The sequence below is a fragment of the Ictalurus punctatus genome, chromosome 8 (genome assembly GCF_001660625.3).
Source record: "Ictalurus punctatus breed USDA103 chromosome 8, Coco_2.0, whole genome shotgun sequence".
In the NCBI taxonomy this organism is placed as follows: Eukaryota; Metazoa; Chordata; class Actinopteri; order Siluriformes; family Ictaluridae; genus Ictalurus; species Ictalurus punctatus.
Genome location: NC_030423.2, coordinates 11,693,903 through 11,719,781, shown reverse-complemented (window position 1 = coordinate 11,719,781; position 25,879 = coordinate 11,693,903). Strand labels below are relative to the sequence as shown.

Below are 25,879 nucleotides of genomic sequence, written 5' to 3'. Positions count from 1 at the left end.
GCATACATTTCCCACATAGTTCATCAAAATGAAAAGTTTATGGTGAAATGATTAAGACCTGTTGTCTTGCGGTCACTTAAAGGTTTGAGTGTGAACGAAGCAAGCTTATGAAATCCTGTTAATTACATTAGGGTGTGACAAATAATTTTGCGGCCATGAAAATGACCATTAGACCAGATATGTTACTCGCAGCATGTATTAACTGGCACTTATGCTCGTGAGTGGAAGTTACATCCTTTACTACAGCAATAGTAAGCTATGCTCGTGTGCTCCGTTCTCTCATGATCATCCATTCAGCAACGAAATGATTAGGAATCCCATTATAATTTCGACATACTGAGATGGTGAATCATACAAAAACTCATACAGACATAAGGCAGTTTTTTTTACTGGCAAGAAAAGACAAGTAAGTTGAGGAGTAGTACAGAAATACATACTACTTTTTTAAGGCATTGATGGCACTATTCGCAACATGAAGCTGAACAGCGTTGTATGTTCATGTGCTGTTTTAAGGATACAGCACAGTGGTTCACAGAATCACACCTCTGCATAACACGAACTGATTAATCCAGGCAAACTGAAAAAACCTAACATTACGCCCCCGCCCCAAAACGAAGCAGTTCTAGAGTGAAATAACACCTGAACTCAACACGTGTTTTAGTGAGCTCTAGCGTTAACACAACCCTGGCTGCAACGGCCAACACCCTCCGCCAAACCATGCTGACCAAGAGCAGGCAGCACGAAATTCTACGCATAAGTCTACCTCAGGAAAACAAACTAATAAATTCTATGTTGAATCAAATAAAATATTTTTATTTTTTGTAATGTCTATTCAATGCTATTCTCATTTAACACAATATAATGACTTTAAATGATCTTTTGGGGAGTGATTTCTCTCAGCCAAAATAGATTACATTTGATTAATTAATCGACACATCGTGTGATTTAATTCGAATAAAAATTTTAATCGATTGACAGCCCTAATTATAATGTAAGATCGTGCATGAATCTGTATTCTTGAGTAGAATGTAATTCTTACTGCAGTTGTTGTGTTCAAATGTAGACAGTCATCTATTGAGACTTTATTCCATTTTAATGGACACAAGAAATGGATAAGTTACTTCGCTTGCTACTGATACAGGCTGCTGGCTCACCAATCGGGAGCGATCATTCAGAGCACAAATTTGAAAGTGGTGATAAACAAGTGGGCGGACCATGTTTTCTTTTATCATTTAAAAAAAAAAAAAAAAACCTAAAATGAAATTTCTCCTTGTTCCATAGTCTTTATTTACTGAACAACTGCATGAGAATAAAAATGTCCCATGGATCTCATCTCTGATGCACACAGTCCCCATAATGATGAAGGCAGTAGAGCAGCAAACAAAGCTAAAGCTACAAAGCTAATTTAGTACTGTTCATATAAAATCGATTGAAAAAGATAGACGTCTTTTTTTTTTTTTTTTTTAACATGTCAAGTTTCTTGTTATTTAAAATAGTCAAATTCTTGTTGTTTTGTTTTTTCATTTTATCATTGTCGTTGTAACTGGAAATAGTCATTATATTTCCACAACAACAAAAAAAAAAGAGTGATCTGTTATAAAAATTATTCTGTTTTTAAAAATGAGTAGCTGTGTAGTTTACTAGATGTTTTTTTACATTTCCTCTTCATGCATCATGCAAGAATGGAAAGCGTATGTATTGAAGAGCTAAACGGTTGTCTGGCATTGCAGGATAAGAAAAGAGGAGGAGAAGCGGCTGGCTGAGGAGGAGAGAGTGAGACGTTTGGAGGAGGAGAAGGTTCGAGCAGAGGAGAGAAAGATGGAAGAAGAGGAGCAGGCTCGTAAGGCAGAAGAGGAGAGAGAGAGACTGGAAGTGGAGGAACAACAGAAACAAGCCGAGTTACAGAAAGAGGCAAGCGAGAATCTATACATCATACACATCGTTCAGATAGCTGAGACTGAGAAGTCTAATCATCACGTGATTGGTTGATTTGCTGTCCATGTACAGCGAGAGGAGGCAGAGGCAAAGGCTCAGGAGGAGGCAGAGAAGCAACGACAGGAGAGAGAGCGCATCATGCAGCAGAACCAGCAAGAGCGCATGGAGAGGAAGAAGGTGAACACCATCATGGGACTTCTTCGAAACATGCTTTTCTCAGTGTTTAGGCGATTTATAGTTGTTTTGTAGCTCAAGGTTACTATGATACGCAAATTAAATTAGTGGAAGTATATGTTTACAGTAAAAAAAAAAATTTTTACAGCTGATCAAAATTTCCAAACATCGTCTCTTACAATCTTGCACAATACTAAACGAGCAACTTGTGTATATCTGCCCAAAAACATTACCTGTCACATGACTGCTGAGTCTCTGAAGTAGCTGCTCTGCTGAGTGGCACTGACAATCTTACAGTTTTAAACAGAGTTTGCCTTTGTACATCAACACAATTGCTGTCCAAATACTGTAGTATTTCATCTATGTTTTTACCTAACCAGGTCTAATTTCTAGTGTCTGCACAAATGATCAGATGGTTAGAGGGTGTGAATGCTTTCCAGTAGTATTGGAGGCCCAGTTATGATTTCAGACATGCTTCACTTTAAAGAACGACCATTATTCTCAAGTCCTATAGTTTGAAATGATCAGCAGTATTATTGACTGATGATGTTAATAGCTAATTAGAGCTAGGAGGGTCGCATATTGTGAAGCAATGTAAAATATCTCCACATGTGCTGGGAGCACAGAAATGCAGATGAGATTGATACCTACGTTTTCCATTATCCCTATACTTTCCCTATATTGTGGGTTTTCTCCTCTTCTAATAATGGCAGCATTTATTATTCAGTTTGAAACGCCAATTTAAAAAAAAAAAGAAAAGCGTAATTCAGAGATGAGTCTTGCATTTCCCTTGTGCATAATTTGAAACATAACTCAAATTCATTTGCAAAACTTGTTTTTCTGTGCAGCAATGTACAGTGGCTGCCCTATTTAAAATGCAAGTGCAAAGTTCATTTGACATTTAAAACGATCTAAACAGTAATCCCTCCATTTGCTGTTTTTCTCATCCTTGTCTCATCCTGCAATCTTGTTTGAATTTGCTTGTTTACTGTCAGCGAGGTAGACTGGTCAGTTAAAAATTGGGAGCAAATGCACACAGAGACAACATCTTTGGTGTATCCAGAGCCTTTAAGACTTTTGACCCCTATCTTTGGCAATATGGGAGACACCGGAAAACTATGCTTTTCTGCTGTTCTTCAAATAAAATCCACCCAGTAAAAAAAGCCAATTTACTGAAGGGGAGAATATGAGGGACATGAAAGACACTTCGAATCAGATGAACTGTAGCTTGTGAATTTGTAAACCCCTGTCTTGTGAGTCAGTGCAAAGCAAGAAGGAAGGACTTTAAAAATAAATAAATAAATAAATAAATAAAAACATCAAAGAGATGCTAATAATTAAGTAATAGTCGTACCAAACTTTTGCCTTGCTATTTTCTTACCGTTTGTGGGCAAACGTCCATGCTTCAGGATTGGTTCATTGACCATTTCAGGGGGGCAGTCTGTAGTTCGGGCTTTCCTTGCATTAACTGTGCAGCAGTGCCACCATGGCACAACATTTAGACCCTGATTTGGAGTCGAAGCTGAGTTTGGGGTGCACTGGGGGTACTCAACTTTTTCCCTGCTAAGGATCTTGTAAGTATCTAACCTAGTCTTGTTTGCCCCTCTGTCCCAAGAAGTTTATTCCCACTTGGACAGAGGAAAGAGTAGACCCTACAGTTCAGAAAAGGGGTTCTTCACAATCAGTGGTTTCCATCTGATTCAAGTTCAAGATTTGGGAGGGTTGAACTTCTTCCTAAAGCCCTAATGTTTTAAATGTAAAGGCTTTGAGATGATGTTCATGCTGTGCAGCCACTGGACTAGTTAACGTCAGTGCATCTGCACAATGTATGTTTTCACGTCCCCATATCCAAGATCCTTTTTGAGGTTTGCCTTCCAAGAACAGACATTTCAATTCAAAGTCCTGCATTTTATCCTCTCTAATGCCTTGGGTTTTCTTGAGATATATGTGGGAGGCCCTGTTTGATCTGATGCCCAGAAGACTAAAGATACAGGCATTTTTGTACAGCTGGCTCTCTGTTCTCCACCAAGGAGCCGATCAACCAGAACACGTCTATTCATTGAATGTACCGATAAACTGTAACCATCAGAGTAGACCATGAAGTCCCTGTACTGGATCACCTTTTTCATTTCAGAACACAAATGGACGTGTCCTTTATCAGCAGAGTGGCCTCATCAGAAGGTCTAAAGCATTTGAGAGAGATATTTTCCATTGTTCATAAAGGATTACATGTAGAATTTTATCATTTAGTCACATAAATTTTTTAACTGTTAAAAAAAAAAAATTAAAAAAATAAAGAAGTGTTTTATGGTTTTGTTTCAGAGAATCGAGGAAATTATGAAGAGAACCAGAAAAATGGACCAAAATGATTTCAAGGCAAGTCTGCTAATATTTTTTTCGAATTATAAATTGCTTAGGTTTAGGGCTTTTGTAAATTTAAAAGTAACTGTAACAGGGCTTTCAATTTTTGGGTCACACTTTTCTGCAGGGTAACGATGAGACAGGCATTCCAGACGAGAATGGTGACGAGGTTACTGACCAGCTAAACTGTGAAACCAAGGGTAAGTGTTAATATACGTAATGTACACGCTGGCATTAATTACATAGACTCTGTCTGCTTTTTAATAATCACACAGTCCTGATCTTTCTGATTTCAGAGGACCAATCAGAGCAAAACACAGAGGTCATCAACCAAGCAGACATCCAGGAGCAAGGCATGTCTTCAGAAGAAGGCCGACTGGAATCAGAAGAGCCACTTGATGGTGTGAATGAACAGACCAAAGTGGATGACAAAGAAAACAACAATGGCCTCAGCGCAGCACAGCCCACAGCCGTCAGGTACAGAAAACAGCTTATCTTATCTGTTCATGCCTGGTTATTTCAAGTCTTTTTACTCACATGCATTTACACTAGTCATGTGAGTCCAGTTGGTCATATTAATGCCTGATTTGCTGCATTGCCTGTTACATAGAAACATGACATGATACTTGTTTCCAGTTGTTTTGTGCAAAAAAAAAAAAAAGTTTCCATAATCGTGATTTTATGTGCTGTCTCTAACTGGAAACACTTTGTTGATGGGGTTGATGGGGACAGCTACGCATAGATGTGGGGGTCATTTAAAATTGTGTAAAGTGCTGAATTTACTGACCCTTTTAAAGTGATAAATGGCCTCCCCCACAGTAGAATTAGTCATAGATGTCTGCTGTGAGATGGGGTTTTGAAACCAACCAACTTCAACTTCACCCCAGTAAAAGGAGGCAGGTTAGGAAGAGGCTAGGCAAGATAACCAGTTCAGGTTGCCAGATAAGTGTGTGTTAAAGTTCAAGGGAGCATGAAAAAACAAGTACACCCCATTGAAATTGATACACTCTATCAAATGATGTAAAATTGATATTTAGTAGTAATTTTCACATTCTAAATTACACAAAAACAAAAAAACAAATTTGTCACATGGAAAAAGTAAGTACAGTGAGGGAAAGAAGAATTTGATCCCCTGCTGATTTTGTATGTTTGCCCACTGACAAAGAAATGATCATTCTATAATTTTAATGGTAGATTTATTTGAACAGTGACAGACAGAATAACAAGAAGAAAATCCAGAAAAACGCATGTCAAAAATGTTATAAATTGATTTGCATTTTAATGAGGGAAATAAGTATTTGACCCGCTCTCAATCAGATAGATTTCTGGCTCCCAGGTGTCTTTTATACAGGTAACGAGCTGAGATTAGGAGCACACTCTTAAAGGGAGTGCTCCTAATCTCAGCTTGTTACCTATATAAAAGACACCTGTCCACAGAAGCAATCAATCGATCAGATTCCAAACTCTCCACCATGGCCAAGACCAAAGAGCTCTCCAAGGATGTCAGAGACAAGATTGTAGACCTACACAAGTCTGGAATGGGCTACAAGACCATTGCCAAGCAGCTTGGTGAGAAGGTGACAACAGTTGGTGCGATTATTCACAAATGGAAGAAACTCAAAAGAATTGTCAATCTCCCTCGGCCTGGGGCTCCATGCAAGATCTCACCTCGTGGAGTTGCGAACAGTGAGGAATCAGCCCAGAACTACACGGGAGGATCTTGTCAATGATCTCAAGGCAGCTGGGACCATAGTCACCAAGAAAACAATTGGTAACACACTACGCCGTGAAGGACTGAAATCCTGCAGCGCCGGCAAGGTCCCCCTGCTCAAAAAAGCACATATACATGCCCGTCTGAAGTTTGCCAATGAACATCTGAATGATTCAGAGGATAACTGGGTGAAAGTGTTGTGGTCAGATGAGAACAAAATGGAGCTCTTTGGCATCAACTCAACTTGCCGTGTTTGGAGGAGGAGGAATGCTGCCTATGACCCCAAGAACACCATCCCCACCGTCAAACATGGAGGTGGAAACATTATGCTTTAGGGGTGTTTTTCTGCTAAGGGGACAGGACAACTTCACCGCATCAAAGGGACGATGGATGGGGCCATGTACCGTCAAATCTTGGGTGAGAACCTCCTTCCCTCAGCCAGGGCATTGAAAATGGGTCGTGGATTGGTATTCCAGCATGACAATGACCCAAAACACACGGACAAGGCAACAAAGGAGTGGCTCAAGAAGAAGCACATTAAGGTCCTGGAGTGGCCTAGCCAGTCTCCAGACCTTAATCCCATAGAAAATCTGTGGAGGGAGCTGAAGGTTCGAGTTGCCAAACGTCAGCCTCGAAACCTTAATGACTTGGAGAGAATCTGCAAAGAGGAGTGGGACAAAATCCCTCCTGAGATGTGTGCAAACCTTGCCAACAAGGGTTTTGCCACCAAGTACTAAGTCAGGTTTTGCAGAGGGGTCAAATACATATTTCCCTCATTAAAATGCAAATCAAGTTATAACACTTTTGACATGCATTTTTCTGGATTTTTTTTGTTGTTATTCTGTCTCTCACTGTTCAAATAAATCTACCATTAAAATTATAGAATGATAATTTCTTTGTCAGTGGGCAAACGTACAAAATCAGCAGGGGATCAAATACTTTTTTCCCTCACTGTACACTCCTACATTTATCACACCTTCAAATCCATCAAATTAGAATCAGGTGTTCAGGATTGGGTGCCAGTTATTAGAACCTGCTTAGGGAGTGCAGGTGGAACCTGTCTTATTTAAACCTCTCATATCTAGTGTCTGGTGTTCCCTTTGCTATTGAGGTGTATGGTGTCATCATGCCCAGATCTAAAGAGTTCTGTAAGGCCTTCAGAAAAAAAAGAGGTTGTGGGTGCCTATGAGTCTGGCAAGGGATTTAAAAATATCTCCAAATTATTTGAAATACATCATTCCCCTGTAAGGAAAATCATCTACAAATGGTGCAGATTTTAAACAACTGCCAATTTGTCTTGGACTGGCTGTCCCATCAAATTCAGCCCAAGAACAGACCATCCGATGCAAAAAGAAATCTCCAAGCACCTCAAAATTTCATCACAAGATCTACTAGTACGTCTTGCAACTGTTGGTGTCAAAGTGCATACTTCTTCAATCAGAAAGAGATTGTACAAATTTGACCTGCATGTGAGGCGTGCCAGGAAAAAGCCTTTGCAAGACTACAATTTGCCAATGAGTATATAGGCAAAGACCAGGCCTTTTGGAATAATGTTCTCTGGACAGACGAATCAAAGATAGAAGAGTTGTTTGGCCACAGTAACAGCAGACATGTTTGGCACAGACCAAAGACAGCTTTTCAGGTGAAGCACCTCATACCAACTGTGAAGCACAGTGGTGGAAATGTTATGGTTCGGGGTTGCTTTGCTGCATCAGGGACAGGACAGCTTGCATTCATTGATTCAACAATGAATTCTGCATCATATCAAAGAGTGCTTGAAGATAATGTGAATATTGCATGGAAAAGTGGACAAAAATTCCAGCAAGTCTGGTGGACAATTATGCAAAATGCCTACAAGAAGTTATTTCTGCTAAAGGGGGCAGTACTAACTTCTGAGCTCTAGGGTTTACTTACTTTTTCCATAGAAGAATATCACATCTGTTGGTATTTTTGTTGAATATATGTAAGTATGAAATATTTTGAGAGACATTTTGCTTAAAAAAATGTAAATTTCTCTTATGTATGAACACTTTTGGGACACCCTGTATATAGATGTTATAGTGAAGATGAAGCAGTGCCTGGGAAATGCAAATTTAGTCCAGCATGGTTGCAAAAGGCATCATATAAAAATTGATTGTGTATTATTATTATTATTATTATTATTATTATTATTATTAATATTATTATTTATTTATTTTTGGCATTTACAAAAAGGAAATTAAAGAATATGTTTGAATCTCTTGTATAGTCCTTGAAAACAAAAAATAGTGCTTGAAAAGTCCTGGAATTTCATTAGGAAGCATCTGTACGAGCCCTGCAAATGTTTGCTTGTACAAATGTGTCAAAAAGCCAACAATTTCCATGGGGTGTACTTATTTTTTCCACATGACTGGATGTGCCTACCACAACAGCACACTGTATCAGATGCACGTTCAATCCAGCTTTATTAATTGTATAACCAATTAATAAACTATATGTATGACCTCAAAATATGACCGTGCCAGAATGCTTCAGAAATATCTGTCGCTCTCCTGGTATAGTTTGAGGTAATCAAATGTAGCTTGGACACCTTACCATATGGTAATCTCTACCCAGATCTAATCCTGATACTCATGACACAAGGCAATGTTTAAAGAATTTTTATTAACACAGTCAGCTGCTTCATCGGTTAAAGCTTCAATTCTGTCTCCTCTAGTAATTCTTGTCCGAAGGCACACCTGGTGGAGGGCTCGGAGTTTGTGAATGAGGACTGTAAGATGGGGCTGAATGGGAAAGCAGGGTCCTGGAGCTTTGAAGAGATCATCGATCTGGGAGTTCACACTAAAGGCCGGCCGCTCATGGAGCCTGACGCCTGTAATCAGAGTCTAATAGACTGCGGTGTGGGACCTGAAGGACCCAGAGTGGCCTTTGAAGACAAGCCGGCACCTGTGAACTCCCTCCATCCAGCTCAGCCCATTGAAGCCCTGTCCGGTGAGGATTTTTAATGTTTCATGTATAATTCCTATATCTTGTATCCTTAATGACTTTTTGAGACAAATAAATAGCCTCCTGTTAAAGATATATGCATTGTACTGAATTGCCCCACCTTTTCGTCCCTGCCCTGTCTCTCCCGTTCTCTTCCCCAACACAATTGTCCTCAGAGATTTGATTTGATGACTTCAGCCAAGGACGCTTGCTAATTGCACTCCATGATGTTTGTCTGGTTGAGTTCCAAAGTACCTTGTGCTCACCTGGACAGCCAGAGAAGCTCCGAATCACAGAGGAAGGCCTCAACGTCTGCACCTCCGAAAATAAAGTCGAATATTTGTTTTTTGTGTTTTTTTTAAAGGTTATAGCTGAAAATAAGAAACAAACGCTTCAGGGAAACATCATCTTCCTTTATGCTTAATTTTCTGTTTTCCTGACTCTCTTTCTTTTCATTGTTGGCATCTTGTCTGTTTTTTTACTTTTTTTTTTCCTCTCCTCTTCTCATTAATGTTATTTAGATTTTTTTATGTTGAGTCTTTTGTAATTTATTCTTCTGACTTTGCATTTTATGACTTGTCCCTTTCTGTATTTGTCAATTTTTTTTTTTCCTTATTTGCATTCCATTGTATTTCAATATTAACTGTTGCAAGTGATCCCAAACGGTCAGTGGACCTAAGCAGAAATGAGCAATTAATGTGAAGTAACGCCACTGAGGTCAGAATAGGAACACCTCCAGCTGTCTCTCACACTGGTATAAAAATGTTTGTGAACCGAGTAGTGCTCAACAACAGTAATGCACACAGCCTTGGCAGTGGTTCCTTCAAGTTACATTGACGCATGTGGCACCTTATCTGCATTTTCCAGCTTCTGCCCAATCTAATGTGAGGACTCGGGCCAATCGGCTGGTCATTTTCCTCTCTCCTGCTGTGAAGCATTGTATAAATCCTAACCGTAACCAATCTTAGTCAAGATATTTCATGAAAAGGTGACAAAATGGGATCTGGTTAAAAGTGCTGAATTTCAAGCTAAGCCGATTCCTTGTCAAGTTGCTTTAATCTGTAAAGGATCATGGTGCTTGAGGCAAAAAAAAAAAAAAACAAATCTTGCAAACATTTATAACTTGTTGAATGTAGTTTTAACATTGTAAGTTTCCGGTTGGTGGCTGTTGCCCTATGTTGCCATTTTCCCCTACATCTATCTCTACATGAGTGTAAACATGGTTAGGTATTCACATAAAGTCTCATTTAAGACCATCCCGAAACTAAAGTACATCTTTGACTGTCAGCGTGAATCTGTAATTATAGCACACAGGAATTACTGTAATCTGTTAATAACTGCACATTTCGATGAGCTGTTTAGGTGCATGATGATGTTCCTTTTAGGGTGTTAGGCAGAGGCAATTCTCTGTTCTGTTTTCAAAGCTTGAATCATTGCTAGTGTTGTGTAAAACCCCACGTTCCCTCAGGGTCGTACTTTTGTCAGGTCCTAAAGGGTTTTGGAGACTGCCGTTTTATTTCTGCTCCTCTCGTTTTGTTTTGGGTTTTTTTTGTTTTTTTTTTTTTTTTTTAAAAAAGGATCCTTAATCCAGCGGCTCAGCCAGTTTTATGTCTTGTAAAATTGATCTCGTATATTAAGATAATATTTAAAACTCTATTTCTACTTGTGTAAGTATTATGAACGTGATCAGTATTCAGCTGTTATTTTATGGCTTGGGGAATAGTGAGTAAGTGAAAGGGAAGTGTATTGTGGTTGGTTACTCTCTGGTGTACATCTGTACCGCTGCTACGCAACAGCATCTGATCTAGACATTTAAAGAGCCTGGCCTTGTTTGTTTTGGGGTTGTTTGTTTGTTTGTTTGTTTTTTGTCAGGGGAATGAATGGATGAGGAATATGAATGTTGCAGGAGGTTGCATGCAAGTCGGGTAAAATACGATTCCATTATTGCAGTCAGGTTGATTTGAATATGGTTGCATAGAAATGAAGCATGTGGACCTTGTTTATAAGTTAAAAATTGGGGAATCCTGGTGGTGGATCCAGATGGATTGTGCTCAGGACTCGTAACTAAAAGAGCGAATACTGTTTGAGTTCCTGTCCATAGTGCTGTTGTTAGTAGTTGCAAGGAAAAGCTTGAACCTCAAATGCTTGAAGTGTCGAGTAGAGACTGTTATGGGTCCATAGTCTATATTGGGCATGTGTTGACTTTATATATATATATATATATATATATATATATATATATATATATATATATATATATATATATATATATATATATATATATATATATATATATATATAAAAAAAAATATAATATTACACACACACACTAGTTTACTCGGAAATGACTGCGGCCACTGAGCGCAGGGCATTTCACTATTTAAAGATCGTGGTCATTTACTAATGAACTAATTAGTATCATTCCTCTCATAACACCACTCTTTCCAATATAGGCATGGATCACTTACTTGAAAGCCATCTTTTGTTGCTCACTGCTTTAGTTGATTGGCATTTTTCTCCAGGATAAGAGACACTCTTCAGTTGAAACGTTCAGGTTGAGACCCAAACACTGTCCAGAATTCCGGTGGTGACACACTCGGACAATGGGGGGGGGCAAGAAAAAATAAACGTGCTTGGCGTGTAAGGGAGAGATGGGCTGCATTTATTTTAGTCTTTCAGCAGTCCCTCCCTACCTCAAAAACGTTAGACACCCCAAAGTGCTTAGAGTCTTGCGGTGGCTGCTGCAGATGCAGTCAGTCGTGTGTGTGTGTGTGTGTGTGTTTTTGATGTGTTGCTTTTGCAGGAAGGCAGCATGGTCCCCCCAGTGCAGTTGCTGCTTCCTCCCCCCATGACCCTGTAAACCCTTGAGTGTTTTGGGTTTCAGAGCTGTTCTCTAGCATCCAGTGCTCACCATGGTGGTCGAATGGTGCCTTAGGAATAAAGTGAGAGACCTATTTATTTTCATATATTGAATACTAAATGTTACATGACGTGCTTTCACTGGCCATGACAATCATTTTACTTTACCAGGGGCCCTAACTAGGATGCAATATTCTGTATCTTGAAGTAGTCCTGACTACAAGTTATAGTTGTAAATTTGACCCAAACTCTACTGGAAAAAAGAAAAAAAAAAAGACTATAAACTGTTCAAATAAAGTTTAGATATAGATAAAAGAAGTCAATGTTTTTTGATGTTAAAGTTGCTCATACCAACTGTAATATACTTGTTCTTTCATAACTCAGAAATGAAGGCTTTAGTTGAAGCTCGAAGTTTATTGTTCAGATTCATTGTTACATCACCCATGAATAAAGTATATACTAATATAGTCGCATGCCAAAGGATTCGTGTTAAATGTGTGTGTCACGCGTCATAATTTCCGAAAAACCTAATACTCAGGTGCGTTAATACATTTCCACGAAGCAACATGAAAAGGTTTGCTTTAAATCTTCATGACAAGAAATCTTCCAGTAAAGCATGCTTCCAGTAAAGCATGGTTTCATATATTTAAAATTCAATATTACTGCTCATCAGAGGCACTCGTGTATTGCTGTGAAGGTTACAGATAACTGACTATAAATGTGTATTTGTTATATTAATTGCACACCACTCACTATTTTCTACTTAAATACTGCCTGTTTTTTTGTTTTTTGTTTTTTTTTTGGGGGGGGGTTAGTGACGTGAAGCCTCTCATCACTAAAACCATCCTCTCAGCCAGTCAGTGCTTTTCTTTTTCTTTCTTTTTGTCTTTGCGTTCATTACTTTTTATCCGTTTGTTTGCTTAATAAATCACCATTTAAAGGAGCAATGCGAATAATGAATTACAGTTCCCACCAGTATAGAGTGGAAACTGTTCCTTTAAATGAAATCTGTAAAGAGTGGCTGTGGTCTCACAGCTTTTTGGCACAGTCGGGGCAGTAGATGTTCTCTTCATGCAGGACGAAGCGCTTGTGTGCCAAGGACAGAGAGCACTTCTTACAGTTAAAGCAGTACTCATGCCAAGTGTGGTCTTCGTAGTTCACGACATTAGTCCCTCTGCCAAAACCTGCAAGAAGCGTATTTATGTGGGTGTCAAAAAGGAGATGATTATTTCCCAACACACACACTTATTATTGGTTTCTCACTATTAAAATTGACTAAAGCGTCAAGTCGCATTTTCAGCATATTAAATCTATGTTGCTGTCGACCATCACTATGTATGTTGGTGTGGGCCTCTTAAAAACTATCCCTACACACAACTCAACAACATCCATATTTACCAGTGATGGGGTTCTGACATCCAGAGCATTTCTTGGCCACAGAGGTCTTGTAGCAGTCCACACAGTAGAAGTCGTCCTCGTGAGCAGTGAAGCGAGCTCCAGCCAGCGGCTTCTTGCAGGTGTTGCACACGAAGCATTCAGAGTGCCACGGTTTATCCTGATAGTTGATCCCACCAGAGGTGATGGGCTGGAAAAATGGTTGACACAAAAGTTTTAAAGAGAACATTGTTCAAATTTTCAGCACTGAAATCCGATATTAAATTACAGAAATCTGCTAAACCTCTAGTGATTTAAAATAATGGAAAAAAAAAAACACGTGTCCGTTCGTCACTCGGGATTTTCTTTTTATCCGCTACTCTAGTGGTTCCCATCGTACGCTGAACTGGATCAAACGACGTGTTTTATAGACTGGTGTGTGGATGGCAGAGGGGAAGGGAAGCAGATTCGGAATATTTAATATAGGCAGGGCTTTCCCGGTTATCTTTACATAAGCGGAGAGGTTTCATGAAGCGGAAAATTATTTCTAGGACTTGCGGGTTGCATTTGGATTGTGGAATCAGACTTTGCTATCATTAATATACGAATTGTACATTGCTAGAGCAACGAATAGAATGAAGTGGTTCTATGGAGTGTTTTCAAGGTCTATGCCACATACAGTTGTGCCCAAAAGTTTGTATACCCCTTGCAGAATTTGCTAAATCTTAAAACAACAAAAGAGGGATCATAAAAATCCCATGTTGTTGTTTACTTAGTCCTGTCCTGAATAAGCTATTCCACATCACTGATGTTTACATATAGTCCACAAGACAAGATAATAGCTGAATTTATACAAATGACCACGTTCAGAAGTTTACACACCCTTAATTGTTAATACTGTGCGTCAGTACCTGGATGATCCACGACTGTTTTTATGTTTTGTGATGGTTGTTCATGAGTCCTTTGTTTGTCCTGAGCAGTTAAACTGCCCACTGTTCTTCAGAATAATCCTCTAGGTCCTGCACATTCTTTGCTTTTCCAGCGTATTCTGCATATTTGACCCCTTTCCAACAGCGACTATATGATGTTGAGATCCGTCTTTTCACACTGAGGACAACTGAGGGACTCGTACACGACTATTACATAAAGTGCAAACATTCACTGATGTTCAAGAAGGTAACACGATACATTAAGAGCCAGGGGGATGTAAACTTTTGAACAGGATGATCAGTGTAAATTATTTTGTTTAAAGATCTTTTTATTCATTTAGTACTGTCCTTCAGACACAAAATAAGACCGTTACATGTCTCCCAGAAGACAAAATACTAACAATTTACACCGATCATTGTGTTGCCTTCCTGAGCATCAGTGAATGTTTGCACCTTATGTAATAGTCGTGGATCATCCAGGTAATGACACACAGTATTAAGAATCAAGGGTGTGTAAACTTTTGAACGGGGTCATTTTAATAAATTCAGCTATTATCTTGTCTTGTGGACTATATGTAAACATCAGTTATATGGAATAGCTTATTCAGGACAGGACTAAAGAAACAACAACATGGGATTTTTATGATCCCTCTTATTCTGTAAACAGTATTAAGATTTAGCAGATTCTGCAAGGGGTATGCAAACTTTTGTGCACAACTGTACTGAAAGCGTATGTTCAAACACGTCAAGATGCTTCGGTGTGTGACGGTCAGTGGCCCAGTATTTTACTTCACTAATTCATTTGTTAAAGCGCGTTCTGTCCCCCTTGTGTGAAGCCTAATGCCCTCAGTGACCCCCTGGTTGGGAATCTCTGCTCTACTCTATCCTTGCATCCGTCACCTCCTTGCAGCGAGCACAGTTCTTAGCGAACTTCTTCTCATGGCATGCGCTGCAGTAGAATTCATCCCCCTTGGGCAGGAAACTCTGCGAGCGGATTGGCTGCTTGCACTCAAAGCAGATGAAGCACTCCTCATGCCACACTTTATGCTTGTACTCCACGTTTTGAGACCCTGATGGAAAACACAGTGGCCAAGAGCTGTCTTGAAAGAATACTCAATCGTAGGTTAAATTAGCTAACGATGTGACAGTGATAACAGACACTAGTTCGAATGACTGGAATCACACACCAGGCATGATGACTTTGTAGCAGCCCTGGCAGCGGGGTGAGTCCTCACGGGCACCACACTTCCCACACATGATCTTGCCATCGTCTTTAGTGGCGAAAGACTCATTGGCCAGCGGCTTGTAGCACTTGGCGCAGCGGAAGCAGTCCTCGTGCCAATGCCGGTTCTTATGGGTCAGCTCCTTAAAACGCAAGGAATGAAAAGAATGAGAACTCGTCTTTATTAAGGCGTCAGCTGTATACGCTAAACACCACGTATATGCTATATGCACTTACAGTACGTTTTAAAATCTACTAATTAAAGGATACGATATTTTCATAAGGTAAATCTGATTCTAGGAGTTGGTGGTTAACAGAGATTAAAGCTTGTCAAAGTATTTTCTCTGGTAAATGAACAGGAAGTCCACCTTCGCATCAGCTCCGATAGGTCGACGGCATTCCGCACAGGTGTTGGCGCACAGCTTGTCAAAGCAGCGCACGCACACATGCTTCTCATCCTTCTGGATGTACTTCTTGCCATGCAGGTCATCTCTGCAGTAGAAGCAGTTGAAGCGCTCCGTCATGATGGAGCTCGTATAACTACGTGGGCCTGTAGCGACATCAGGCAAGAGAAAGAAGATACGTTTTGAACAGTTAGACATGTTGATATGTATTTATAAACCTGATTCAATTCAGTTTTCACATTTGAAAAATGTATATTCTATTATACTTTATTGTTCTTGTTATGGTTGCCTCAAGAGGTCAGTACAGGACAGATTAAGAATATCAAAAATGATGATATGTTTAAAACCAGGGCTCGGTGGTGGTTGTTGTTGTTGTTGTTGTTTCGATCACAATATTTATCTTGGCACATTCATAAAGTCTAACAATGCAGCGCTAAATTCTTTCAAGATGTGTCAGTTTGTTAGTATTAGCAGCACCAAATGTCAGCAGCTTTATTTAACCTATGAAAAAAATAATACAATGATACTGCAGCTGTATATCTGTGTTGGTGACTCAGATGTTCCATGAAAGCCATGCCTGAAAGATGAGAATGGGATGATGAATGGTCTCCGGCTAATCCGTTCTCCATTCATGTTGGCTGTAATCACGCATAGCCTGGCAACCGCATACCAAACATCGAAGGGACATGTATGAAAGGACAGCTATGCAGCTGACCACAATTATGAGTTCCAACTAGCTTTTACACCTTCACTTAATATTGACAGAGCTACATGTACATACTGACCATTGACGACAGAGTTTGTACTTTTTGAAGTTCCAGTGGAATTTTCCTGGCGGCATCCGATCACTGTTGTCGTTCCCATAGTTACACAGGTAGCATATAATATAAACGGCCCATAGTTGCCCAGAGGTCGGTATGAGTAGCAGGTTTTGAAGATATCAGACCAGAACAAGCAGGATATTATTCACAGAAGAAAATCATCATAATTTAATTAAAAGGATAGTTAATAACAACATGGAAGATACAAAGACCAAAGTGTTAGAGCGTCTCAAAACCGTAAGCCAAACCTTCCTCAAAATCTCAACTTCTGATTATGAGCTAATGTGCAACATGCTTAAGATCGCCTCAAATGCACAATATATGATTGATTCTGCAATATTATTGACCTTAAATTCTTGTCAGCTTCCAGAGTAAAACTTAAAATGTTGTATGTTGTTATGTATTTTTTAAAGAATAACCTCTAGCACCCTCCGTAGTGATGTGTGAAGATGATTCAGGAAGCTTGTACTAAGAATGTCTTGTTAAGATGCATTAACCATTCAAAAGGTAGGTCTTGTGGCTGAATCCCAAAGCATAGTCAAATGACCGTTCAAATGATATTGCTGAAACACTTTACTCATGGCATTGACATTCCAACTGTTAATGTTCTCTACTATGTAATGTTTTCATTTGCAGTTTCAAAACATCGGTGTCCATTCACAGAACAGATCGCGACCATCCCTGCTCCTGCAGATCTAATGTACGGTAGGGTTTAGTTCCAGCCTTCAACTTGAATATTATGTTGGAACTAAGCTTTTAAAGCATTGTAGATTATAGGGAATGGGATTGGGCTCGCTTGAACTAACAGGAAATAAGTCATTGTGCTGTGGAGTCTGAATCTGAACTTCATCCATGTGACCTGAGCACTATGAGGGCATTTGGCTTCACCACACAACTTCTCCTGTGATCCTTTTGGTGTGTTCTGCCAGAGGGTTTAATAGAGTACCAATTTTGTCCCAGTGGGAAGAACACGGCCCATCCGAAAAGGTCTACATAGGATTCAACTGAGTCACTGAGGAAGAGCCAGCAATGATCAACAAATCCAAAATAGAAACTCCTGTATCTAAAGCAGAGACCAGAAATATATTTTTATAAAGCTTATGACATAATAATCCATAGCACATAAGCCTAAGTATTGAATTCTTTTCTTTGTTTACTTTCATAAAGACCCATATATTCAAAACCAGTTATCCAAACCTTTAAAACCCAGCAATAAGTCAAAGGTCACACAAAAAGGCTTTGCCAACAATAACCACCGCACCAGAACAAACATCTTATTAGTGTTACACAGGCTTTTGATTTAAGATCTATAGATTTCAGATCTTACAACAAAAACAAACGAGAAATTACCCCAAATTACCCAAATCCTACAGCACAATCACAATACTGAGTACTGATAATGTCAACATCCAGCAGATTACAGCCCGTAGGGCAATCAGTTCCAGAATTTAGGTGTAAAAAAGAGCAAGCATCCTTGCATGATGCTCTACAAATCAAACCATATCTCACTTTTTACCTGAGTGCCTGTAGAAAGTCATGGTTAGTCTCTGGCAAAAGAGAGAAGCTCTTGGACCAAGGAAGCCAATGTAGAGAGTAAATAAAAACTATCCCCACAGTTACATATATATATACCTAGTCAAAACCACGCCTGCCCCCAGTACTCACCAATACCCCACTCCCTACTTGCATAACCCCAACTTCAAACCACCCCCAAACACTCTGTGCTGCCACAAGCTTTATCATACTTAAACCACCACATGTTCTAACCAAGTTAGGGTATTCCCCCAAAGGAGTCTGGGAAGAGGAGAGTATAGAGATTGAATTCCTTTGTTGACATCAATATAGAGAAGAATTTCAGCAGCAGGGATTTAGATACAGGGAAGCATCTCTTGACATTTTCAGGTTTGACATTTGTGTACTATACTGAAATGAATCAGCAGATCAGCTCTACGGTATTCTTAATGTGTTTACATACAGTAATGTGTGTGTGTGTGTTTATCATTGATCAAACATAATGTTTCACTCATATGTGTCTGGATCGTGTGGATATGTTGTACAAGCCATTAGCCTTTTATCATTTGTGTTCACCAGTGCATCAGATTGTTAGGGCATGTCTCGTCCTTTCATGAACACTGTTGTACTTGCGTTTACTTGTCTGTTCATTTATTGTACCGTGACTTAAAACTTTAAACCGCATTTATCACACATGTCTTAAAGCCTAAGTGATGAAACAGGAACATATCTCTGTGCATTAGCTTCTAGCGGTTTCTAACAGATATTGTCTCAAGTAAGTATTGTCAATTTTATTATTCAGGGGTTTTTTTTTCTTCTTCTGTACTTATAATGGGACTTTCAGCCATCCCACTTCATACAGAATGGTGCATTAATCTATATATCGATCACAACGTCACACCTCAAGTTTAGTCGACATTCTTGCACTTTCTCAAAAATACCTTTGTGATTAAACAGAAGAAACATGATTAGTGTTTAGCGCTAAAGACTGTTCCGACTGTGGGTTGATGGGTCAGACATATTGGAGTGTAAACACTAATGTGGTGTTCCTGCTGAAATGGTGTTCCTATTGGTGACAAAGAGCTCTACGTTTCTAAACTATCCACTCACAGAGTTTCTATTAATATTGTCACTAGATTAAAGTTCAAATTAATTATAGGACTACGTGATTTTGAGTTAATGAGGTTTGGATTAAACCCATTCAAGTGACCAGTCAAAGAGGCTAATATAAAAATGATAAGAGCATAATAAATATAATAATTCACAATTGTTGGTTGTGAATTTTCCACAATTGTAACTATACTTCATGGACCCTGTGGTCTGCAGACCCCCCTTTGTGTAGCTTCCCATATAGCTGTTGTTGACATTTGTGTGATGATGTACGTGTTTTAAAATAGTTTCCGTATCTAACATTTCTGAAAAGTTGGAATGTTGACATTGGCGCGAATGAGTCATTTGATGGATATGCAGCTGTGACTATAGTATACAATAGAGATGGAAAGCTTTCTCTGCCATCCCACCTGTCCTCTGCTGAGACCATCCCTTCTGGAAGCCTGAAATAGCCCTGCTTACTCCCACTGGCACAACCCATAAACATCACCTCACTCATCTGTTATCTTACCCCCTCCACACAGACAGAGGCACTGCTCTTGATCCGTCAGGACCATCTACAGCCCTTTCATAAAGGCCGATTATGAAGGTCAGAATGTGTGAATCGCATAGGATCATGAAGGAGGGTTTAGTTTAGGTCTTTGAGATCTGAAGGAACTGAGCAATCCCCAGTGGAAATGGGGTTAAAGGAGTAGTGTTTCAGGAAGCCGTCTGTTCATGTACACAAAAATATAACCAACAGTCTAACTCAAATTCAAACAAGATCCAACACAACACAGCCAATTTCCGAAGGGATGTCTTACCGAGTCTTTATTATCCATTAGGCGGAATGGTGTTTCTTTAAATCTAATATGCATAGCCTAGCTCTCCAAGATCACTGAGAGACAAAAGAATTGAAAGGGGGGGTGGGGGGGCTATGGCTTATATTTAATTATAGGGCTGAAAACTGGAAGAAGAAAAAGCAAAGTGGTTAAATGAAAGGGAGAATTTAAGCTTGGCACTAAATTTGTCTTCATTTTTTTTCTGTGATAACTCTGGATTAAGGCCAGTTGTAGTGCTGCATCCACTGTAGATCCTCTCTGGATCCTCACAGCAAAGCAGGCACAGTGTCACAAGGTCACAGTGGTACAATACACGAACCGATCCAAATGTTACTTTTTAAAATTTTCCACAAATGTGACACAGATCCGGTTCAGAAGTGGTTAAAAGCGCTTATGAGATGAATAGTAACACTCATGAGCTCAGTGATAGCAAATGCTCTTTACAACCACCTCCCCAGTCCCCAACATTATGACATGGAAGCAAAATAGACCAAAATCTCAAAGTTGACCACTACATGAAAATGTAATGTTTTAAACAGTAACTTCATCAATTTGTTCGTAGGCCCCTCATCTAATAACTATCCATTCTATTAGTTTGTTGTCTGCTGATAGATCTTTACGTGATACAGACAGCCCTCCCTCGGTCACCATCAGTTATTGTGTGTGGGTGTGTGTTAATATATTTAATATTTTGTTTTTAAAAAAATAAATAAATAAATTACAATAAATAATTATGAGAAGTGCCCTTTTTTTCCACTTGAGCCCTTGCCACCCAAAATGTCTGTGCATGTCCCTGGCTTGGAAGGAAACTGGGTTCTTGCCAGAAATAAAATAGAAACAGGTTGCTGTTACTTCCAGACCCTTGGCTAACACACTCCAAAATGAGCTCAGGTGCATCCTGTTTACTTTAATTACTTGAACTTGTCTGGAGTCCTTCTTTGGCAAATTCAATTGATTGGACATGATTTAGAAAGGCACATACCTGTATGTGTAAGGTCCTACAATTCACAGTGCACGTCAGTCCAAATACCAAGCCATGAAGTCCAAGGAACTCTGTGTAGACCTCTGCATCAGATTATATTGAGACAGAGCTTGGCAAGTGTATAAAAACATTTCTAAAGCTGTGAATGTTCCCAGGAACACAATAGGCTCCATTTTTGTTCAATAGAAGATGTCTGTAACCACCAGGACACTTCCTACATCTGCTCTAACAGCCAAATTCAGTAACAGGGCTCGAAGGGCCTTGGCCAGGAAGGTATCCAAGAAACCAGTGGCCATTCAAACAGAGCTTCAGAAGTCTTCTGCAGAGATGTGAGAACCGGCCAGTAGGACAACCATCTCAGAATATACTCCATCAATCAGGACTATCCCTGTGGTAAAGCATGGTAGTGGTAGCATCATTCAATGGCGGTAGTTCTCAGTGGCAGGGATGGGGAAACTCAGAATTGATGGAAGTATGAATGCAGACAAATACAGAGGTCCTTGAAGAAAACCTACTCCAGAGTGCACACAACCTCGGTCTGGGGTGAAGGTTCACCTTTCAGCATGACAACAACCTGACAATACTGCAGTGGATTCAGAATAAGTCTCAACATCCTAGAATGCCTGTGGAGAAACATGTTCACAGATGGCAGTGCACAGACACTCCCCATCCAATCTGAGTGAGCTTGAAAGGACCTTGAATTGTTTTCAGTGTGGACTCCAAACACCTTATCCTGATGAAGTTTTAGATAAGCCACACAGATAGAAAACATCAGTGAGGATAATGTTAAGAAAGTGGCTGATTGTTTAATGCCACACATTTTATTATACAATAAAAGGTGCTGAAGAGGTATGAATACTTTCCAAACCCACTATATACATTATTTCAAATCAGCTTTCTATCATTTGTTTCTTTCAACCCGTATGCATTCTGGGTCTGCTGACTGACCTAGTGCTTGGCCTGAACTTGGTACGGTCCTCTTGGTGGATGCACCTACCTGGTCTATTTCATGACTTTCATGGTTATCCAGTCTAAACATGCTTGCTGTAAGGGTATGTTAATAAATAAGTTGTTGATAGGCAAATTACTGGGTGCATGGGCAACATAAAAAGCTAGGAGATGTTAGAAAACTGGGGGAACAACTGTGAGGCAGGGTGTGGAGTGGGGTATAGTATTAACGTGCCAAAGTGCCCAAAATTCCTACCTAACCCTGTCTGGATAAAACTATAACGGACAGGACTTGAGCTTGTTCCTCTTTGACACCTTGAACAGAATTCTAGCTTGTTCCATCATAAAGGTCACATACACGACTAAGGCCCATCCACAGAGTGCTATGCTGAAAGTGATCTCTCTTAAGAATGTGCAGTAAGAACACAAACAGAGACAGAAACCTGGGACATACTGGGTAAGCAGCATTCTAGACATGCCTGCACTAAGCCTTAGTTCTCACTAGGGAGCTCTATCTATCCAGTTTACCATTACCATTCACAGTTGCACAGTTATATGACAAAATCATCTGTATCTATAGCCACTAACAAGTGCACATGCAGCATATTATATGTTGTGTGGAACTTTCAGCTCAAAATAAGCAACATTACATACATTCTCTCAGAAATTCACCCCGGTGTCCTGGTGAAATTCCCCCATTGACCCTTCTCTATCATGGCCACCTAATAATCCCCATCTCTGAATTGGCTAAATCACTCTCTCCTCCCCTAATAGCTGGTGTGTGCTGGGCATTCTGGCGCACTATGGCTGCCGTCGCATCATCCAGGTGGATGCTGGTGGTTCAGGAGACAAACCCGAAAATACTAGGTAAATCGCTTTAAGTGCATAGAAAAGCACTATATAAATGTAAGGAATTATTATTAATTAGAAATAACTACTGAAAGTTATTTCCATGCAAGAATTCACTGCGAATTGTTTTCAGAGTGGACTCCAAACACTTTACCCTGATGAAGTCTTAGATAAGCCACACAGACAGAAAACGTACGTGAGGATAAATGTCAAGAAAGTAACTGCAGCATTATTTTTATTCCACTCACTCCTCTGGCTGATTCTTTAATACCACACATTTTCTGAGAAAGGAACCAAAACCAGTTGCACAGATCATTGGGTTTTTATTCAATTACAACCACAGTCAGTAAAATCAACAAATTATCACGTTAGTAGTGTGATAGACAAGTCATTTTACTGAAATGCATAAATATTTTGTATTATTTCACTCTTACACATTAAGGGACTATATATACATACAGTGGGGGAAAATAAGTATTGGACATGTCAAAAAAAAAAATTTTAGTAAATATATTTCCAATGAGGCTATTCATATGAAATTTTCAACAGACATCAGTAACATAAGAAATCTGGAAATATAAAGAATTCACAACATTAAAGTTCATAAATAAAGTTATGTGTAATAAAATGGAATGACACAGGAAAAAAGTATTCTGTGTATTTTAGCTGGTTCCTTGCCTTACCTTGCCTTGGAGAACTGCGTTTTCTTAGCGTGTTCAATACTTTTTTTCCTGTGTCATTCCACTTTATTCCATATAACCTTATATATGGACTTTAATATTGCGAGTTTTTTATATTTCCAGATTTCTTGAGTTAATACCAGAGTCTGGTGAAAATTTCATAACCTCATAGGAAATATATTTACTGAAAAAAATGTTGACACGTCCAATACTTATTTTCCCCACTGTATTTCTAAAATTCTAAATAATAATAAAGATAATAATAATAATAATAAATAAAAAAACTGATTCCAATCTCATGCTCAACAGTCCACATTTCTAACTCAAAAACCCATTAAATCAAAATAAAGTTATGTTCTTCTCTGTAATTATTTGTAAGAATATTTATTCATATCTTTATGAAGTTGTAAATTTAATATTTAGATTAGAGTCGACACTTTGTGCTCAGATTTGGACCTATCAAAGGTCAGTCTTTGTCTTTTTCCACTTAGCTTAGGTCCTTATAATTTGGATTATCCACCCTCATTCCTTTGTGGTGAGATGAATTGGCACAATGCAGTTATGTAATATTAGACAGAACTGTTTAGTATTATCGCTGTTGGACAGTCATATGGCTTACATCCAGCCAGCTGGAGATAAAGGAGAATAATGGACAAGAGGTTGAGAGGTAGGGATCCAAATCTGCCCCCAGTGGACAGAATGCCTCGGTACATGTCACAGCTGCTCCACATTACCTAATTAGGACCTCCAGCACTGAGAGGTTCTCAGAGGTTCCCCCTAGTGGAGTGCAGAGGAGCATGATGAGAAAATGAGACAATCCAGCTGCTGGAAGCTCTTTTGGTGACTAATTACACAAATTGTGTTCCAGAAAAGTTCTCGATCACTTAAGCCAGGAGTACAAACAGTGCTCTCAACACAAACCTTATATGGATAAACCACTTAACCTCATACAAATATTTTTGCAAGGATGATGCTGCTCTGATGTTATGTGTTGCTCAACAGGCACAAAGCAAAAAAAAGATCAGAGAATCTGAAGAGGTGTAAAATGACAAAAGGATGACATGAAAAAGGCCCCCCACAGGGAGGAAAAGTGGGAAAGGAGCTAATTCTTATGCCAAGCGACATGATGTCATTGTATTGGCCAAACATCCAGGTGTGTAAAAGTTGCTAGGGAGGAATTAGCTCATGGTTTTGGCTGAGCTGAAGTAAAGCTGTATGAGGCTTAATGAGGTCTAAATGCCTTGATCAGGCCTGTGTGATTCAGGTTTGGTCTCAGAAAACATGACTATGAAATTACTGTGATACTATGATTTCATTGTAAACATAAATAATACAAAGTTCCTTACTTACTAAAAAAAAAAGTTCCTTACTTGCAAAGCAAAGACCTCCCTGCTGGGAAGAAGAAGAAAAAAAAAATAGAAACCATCATGGAATTCTAATGCTACAAATACCATTACACGCCATCAGCTGTTAACCATTAAAACCATTACCAAATGTCAAAGGTGTTCTATTGATCCTTCAATTGATCCTCCACTAGACATAACATACCACCAATAGAAGCCAACAGATAACCAGTGGAGACCCACAGGGACCATTACATTACAGTTTCCATTAAAACCGATACATTTTTCAGCAGGGGACTCGATATGTTCTATCACGTCTGAAATAAATGAATCAAAACAGTATTAAAGGCAGGATAAGGGCCTTCGCGGTCCTGCAAACTGTGCTATGTATGGCCTTTGTTTGTTATTTTATATAGTTCATTTAATCTTCAGGTTCCTCTTGTATTGAATGACTGTGGACATTTTACTCTGCAGTTTGGTTCAGAGAAGATTCTTGTACTATAAATTCCATCATTTCTTTAAACCAAACTGTTCAGAGAAATGCATTAGTGCTGGTCCGTTATTTTTTTGAATTCCAAATCACATTATATAACATAAAAAAACCTGAACTTTCATCAAAATACTTGTGGTTTGAGATGAACTCACACTCTGAGGACAACAGACAGACAGGCAGACACACACACACACACACACACACACACACACACACGATATCTACAAGTCAAGAGAAGTAGGTATCTATTGGGTTTTATGTGAAGAAGCCATGCATGAAGAAGATAATTTGAATATAAAACTTACCAAAATGTAAGGCTATGGAAATGAGGCAGTTCTTTTCTCTCACAGTAGCTGCTGCTGTTCAGTCTGCGCGTGCTGTAACGGT

The 25,879-nt window shown here is 39.2% G+C and overlaps 2 protein-coding genes across 12 annotated transcripts in view; one reads left to right on the top strand and one right to left on the bottom strand.

Moving 5' to 3' along the window:
• The window catches only part of map7d3 (MAP7 domain containing 3), a 41,653-nt gene extending 30,948 nt beyond the window's left edge, over positions 1–10,705 (top strand). For all 10 annotated transcript variants that reach the window (XM_017474710.3, XM_047157179.2, XM_017474716.3 and 7 more), the window contains 7 exons: positions 1,731–1,911; positions 2,008–2,112; positions 4,432–4,485; positions 4,598–4,670; positions 4,767–4,947; positions 8,877–9,151; positions 9,322–10,705. In XM_017474710.3, coding sequence (XP_017330199.1) covers positions 1,731–1,911; positions 2,008–2,112; positions 4,432–4,485; positions 4,598–4,670; positions 4,767–4,947; positions 8,877–9,151; positions 9,322–9,329 — 877 coding nt within the window. In that variant the 3' untranslated portion in view covers positions 9,330–10,705. The remainder of the gene's footprint in view (positions 1–1,730; positions 1,912–2,007; positions 2,113–4,431; positions 4,486–4,597; positions 4,671–4,766; positions 4,948–8,876; positions 9,152–9,321) is intronic.
• Positions 10,706–12,398: 1,693 nt separating this feature from the next.
• fhl1a (four and a half LIM domains 1a) lies at positions 12,399–25,867 on the bottom strand. 2 transcript variants are annotated; one of them, XM_017473321.3, is made up of 6 exons: positions 18,271–18,755; positions 15,898–16,079; positions 15,495–15,672; positions 15,208–15,377; positions 13,403–13,589; positions 12,399–13,188 (listed from the first exon to the last, which is right to left on the bottom strand). In XM_017473321.3, exons 1-6 carry the CDS (start codon positions 18,290–18,292, stop codon positions 13,034–13,036), a joined length of 894 nt encoding a protein of 297 aa, XP_017328810.1. In that variant the 5' UTR covers positions 18,293–18,755; the 3' UTR covers positions 12,399–13,033.
• Positions 25,868–25,879: the final 12 nt, after the last annotated feature.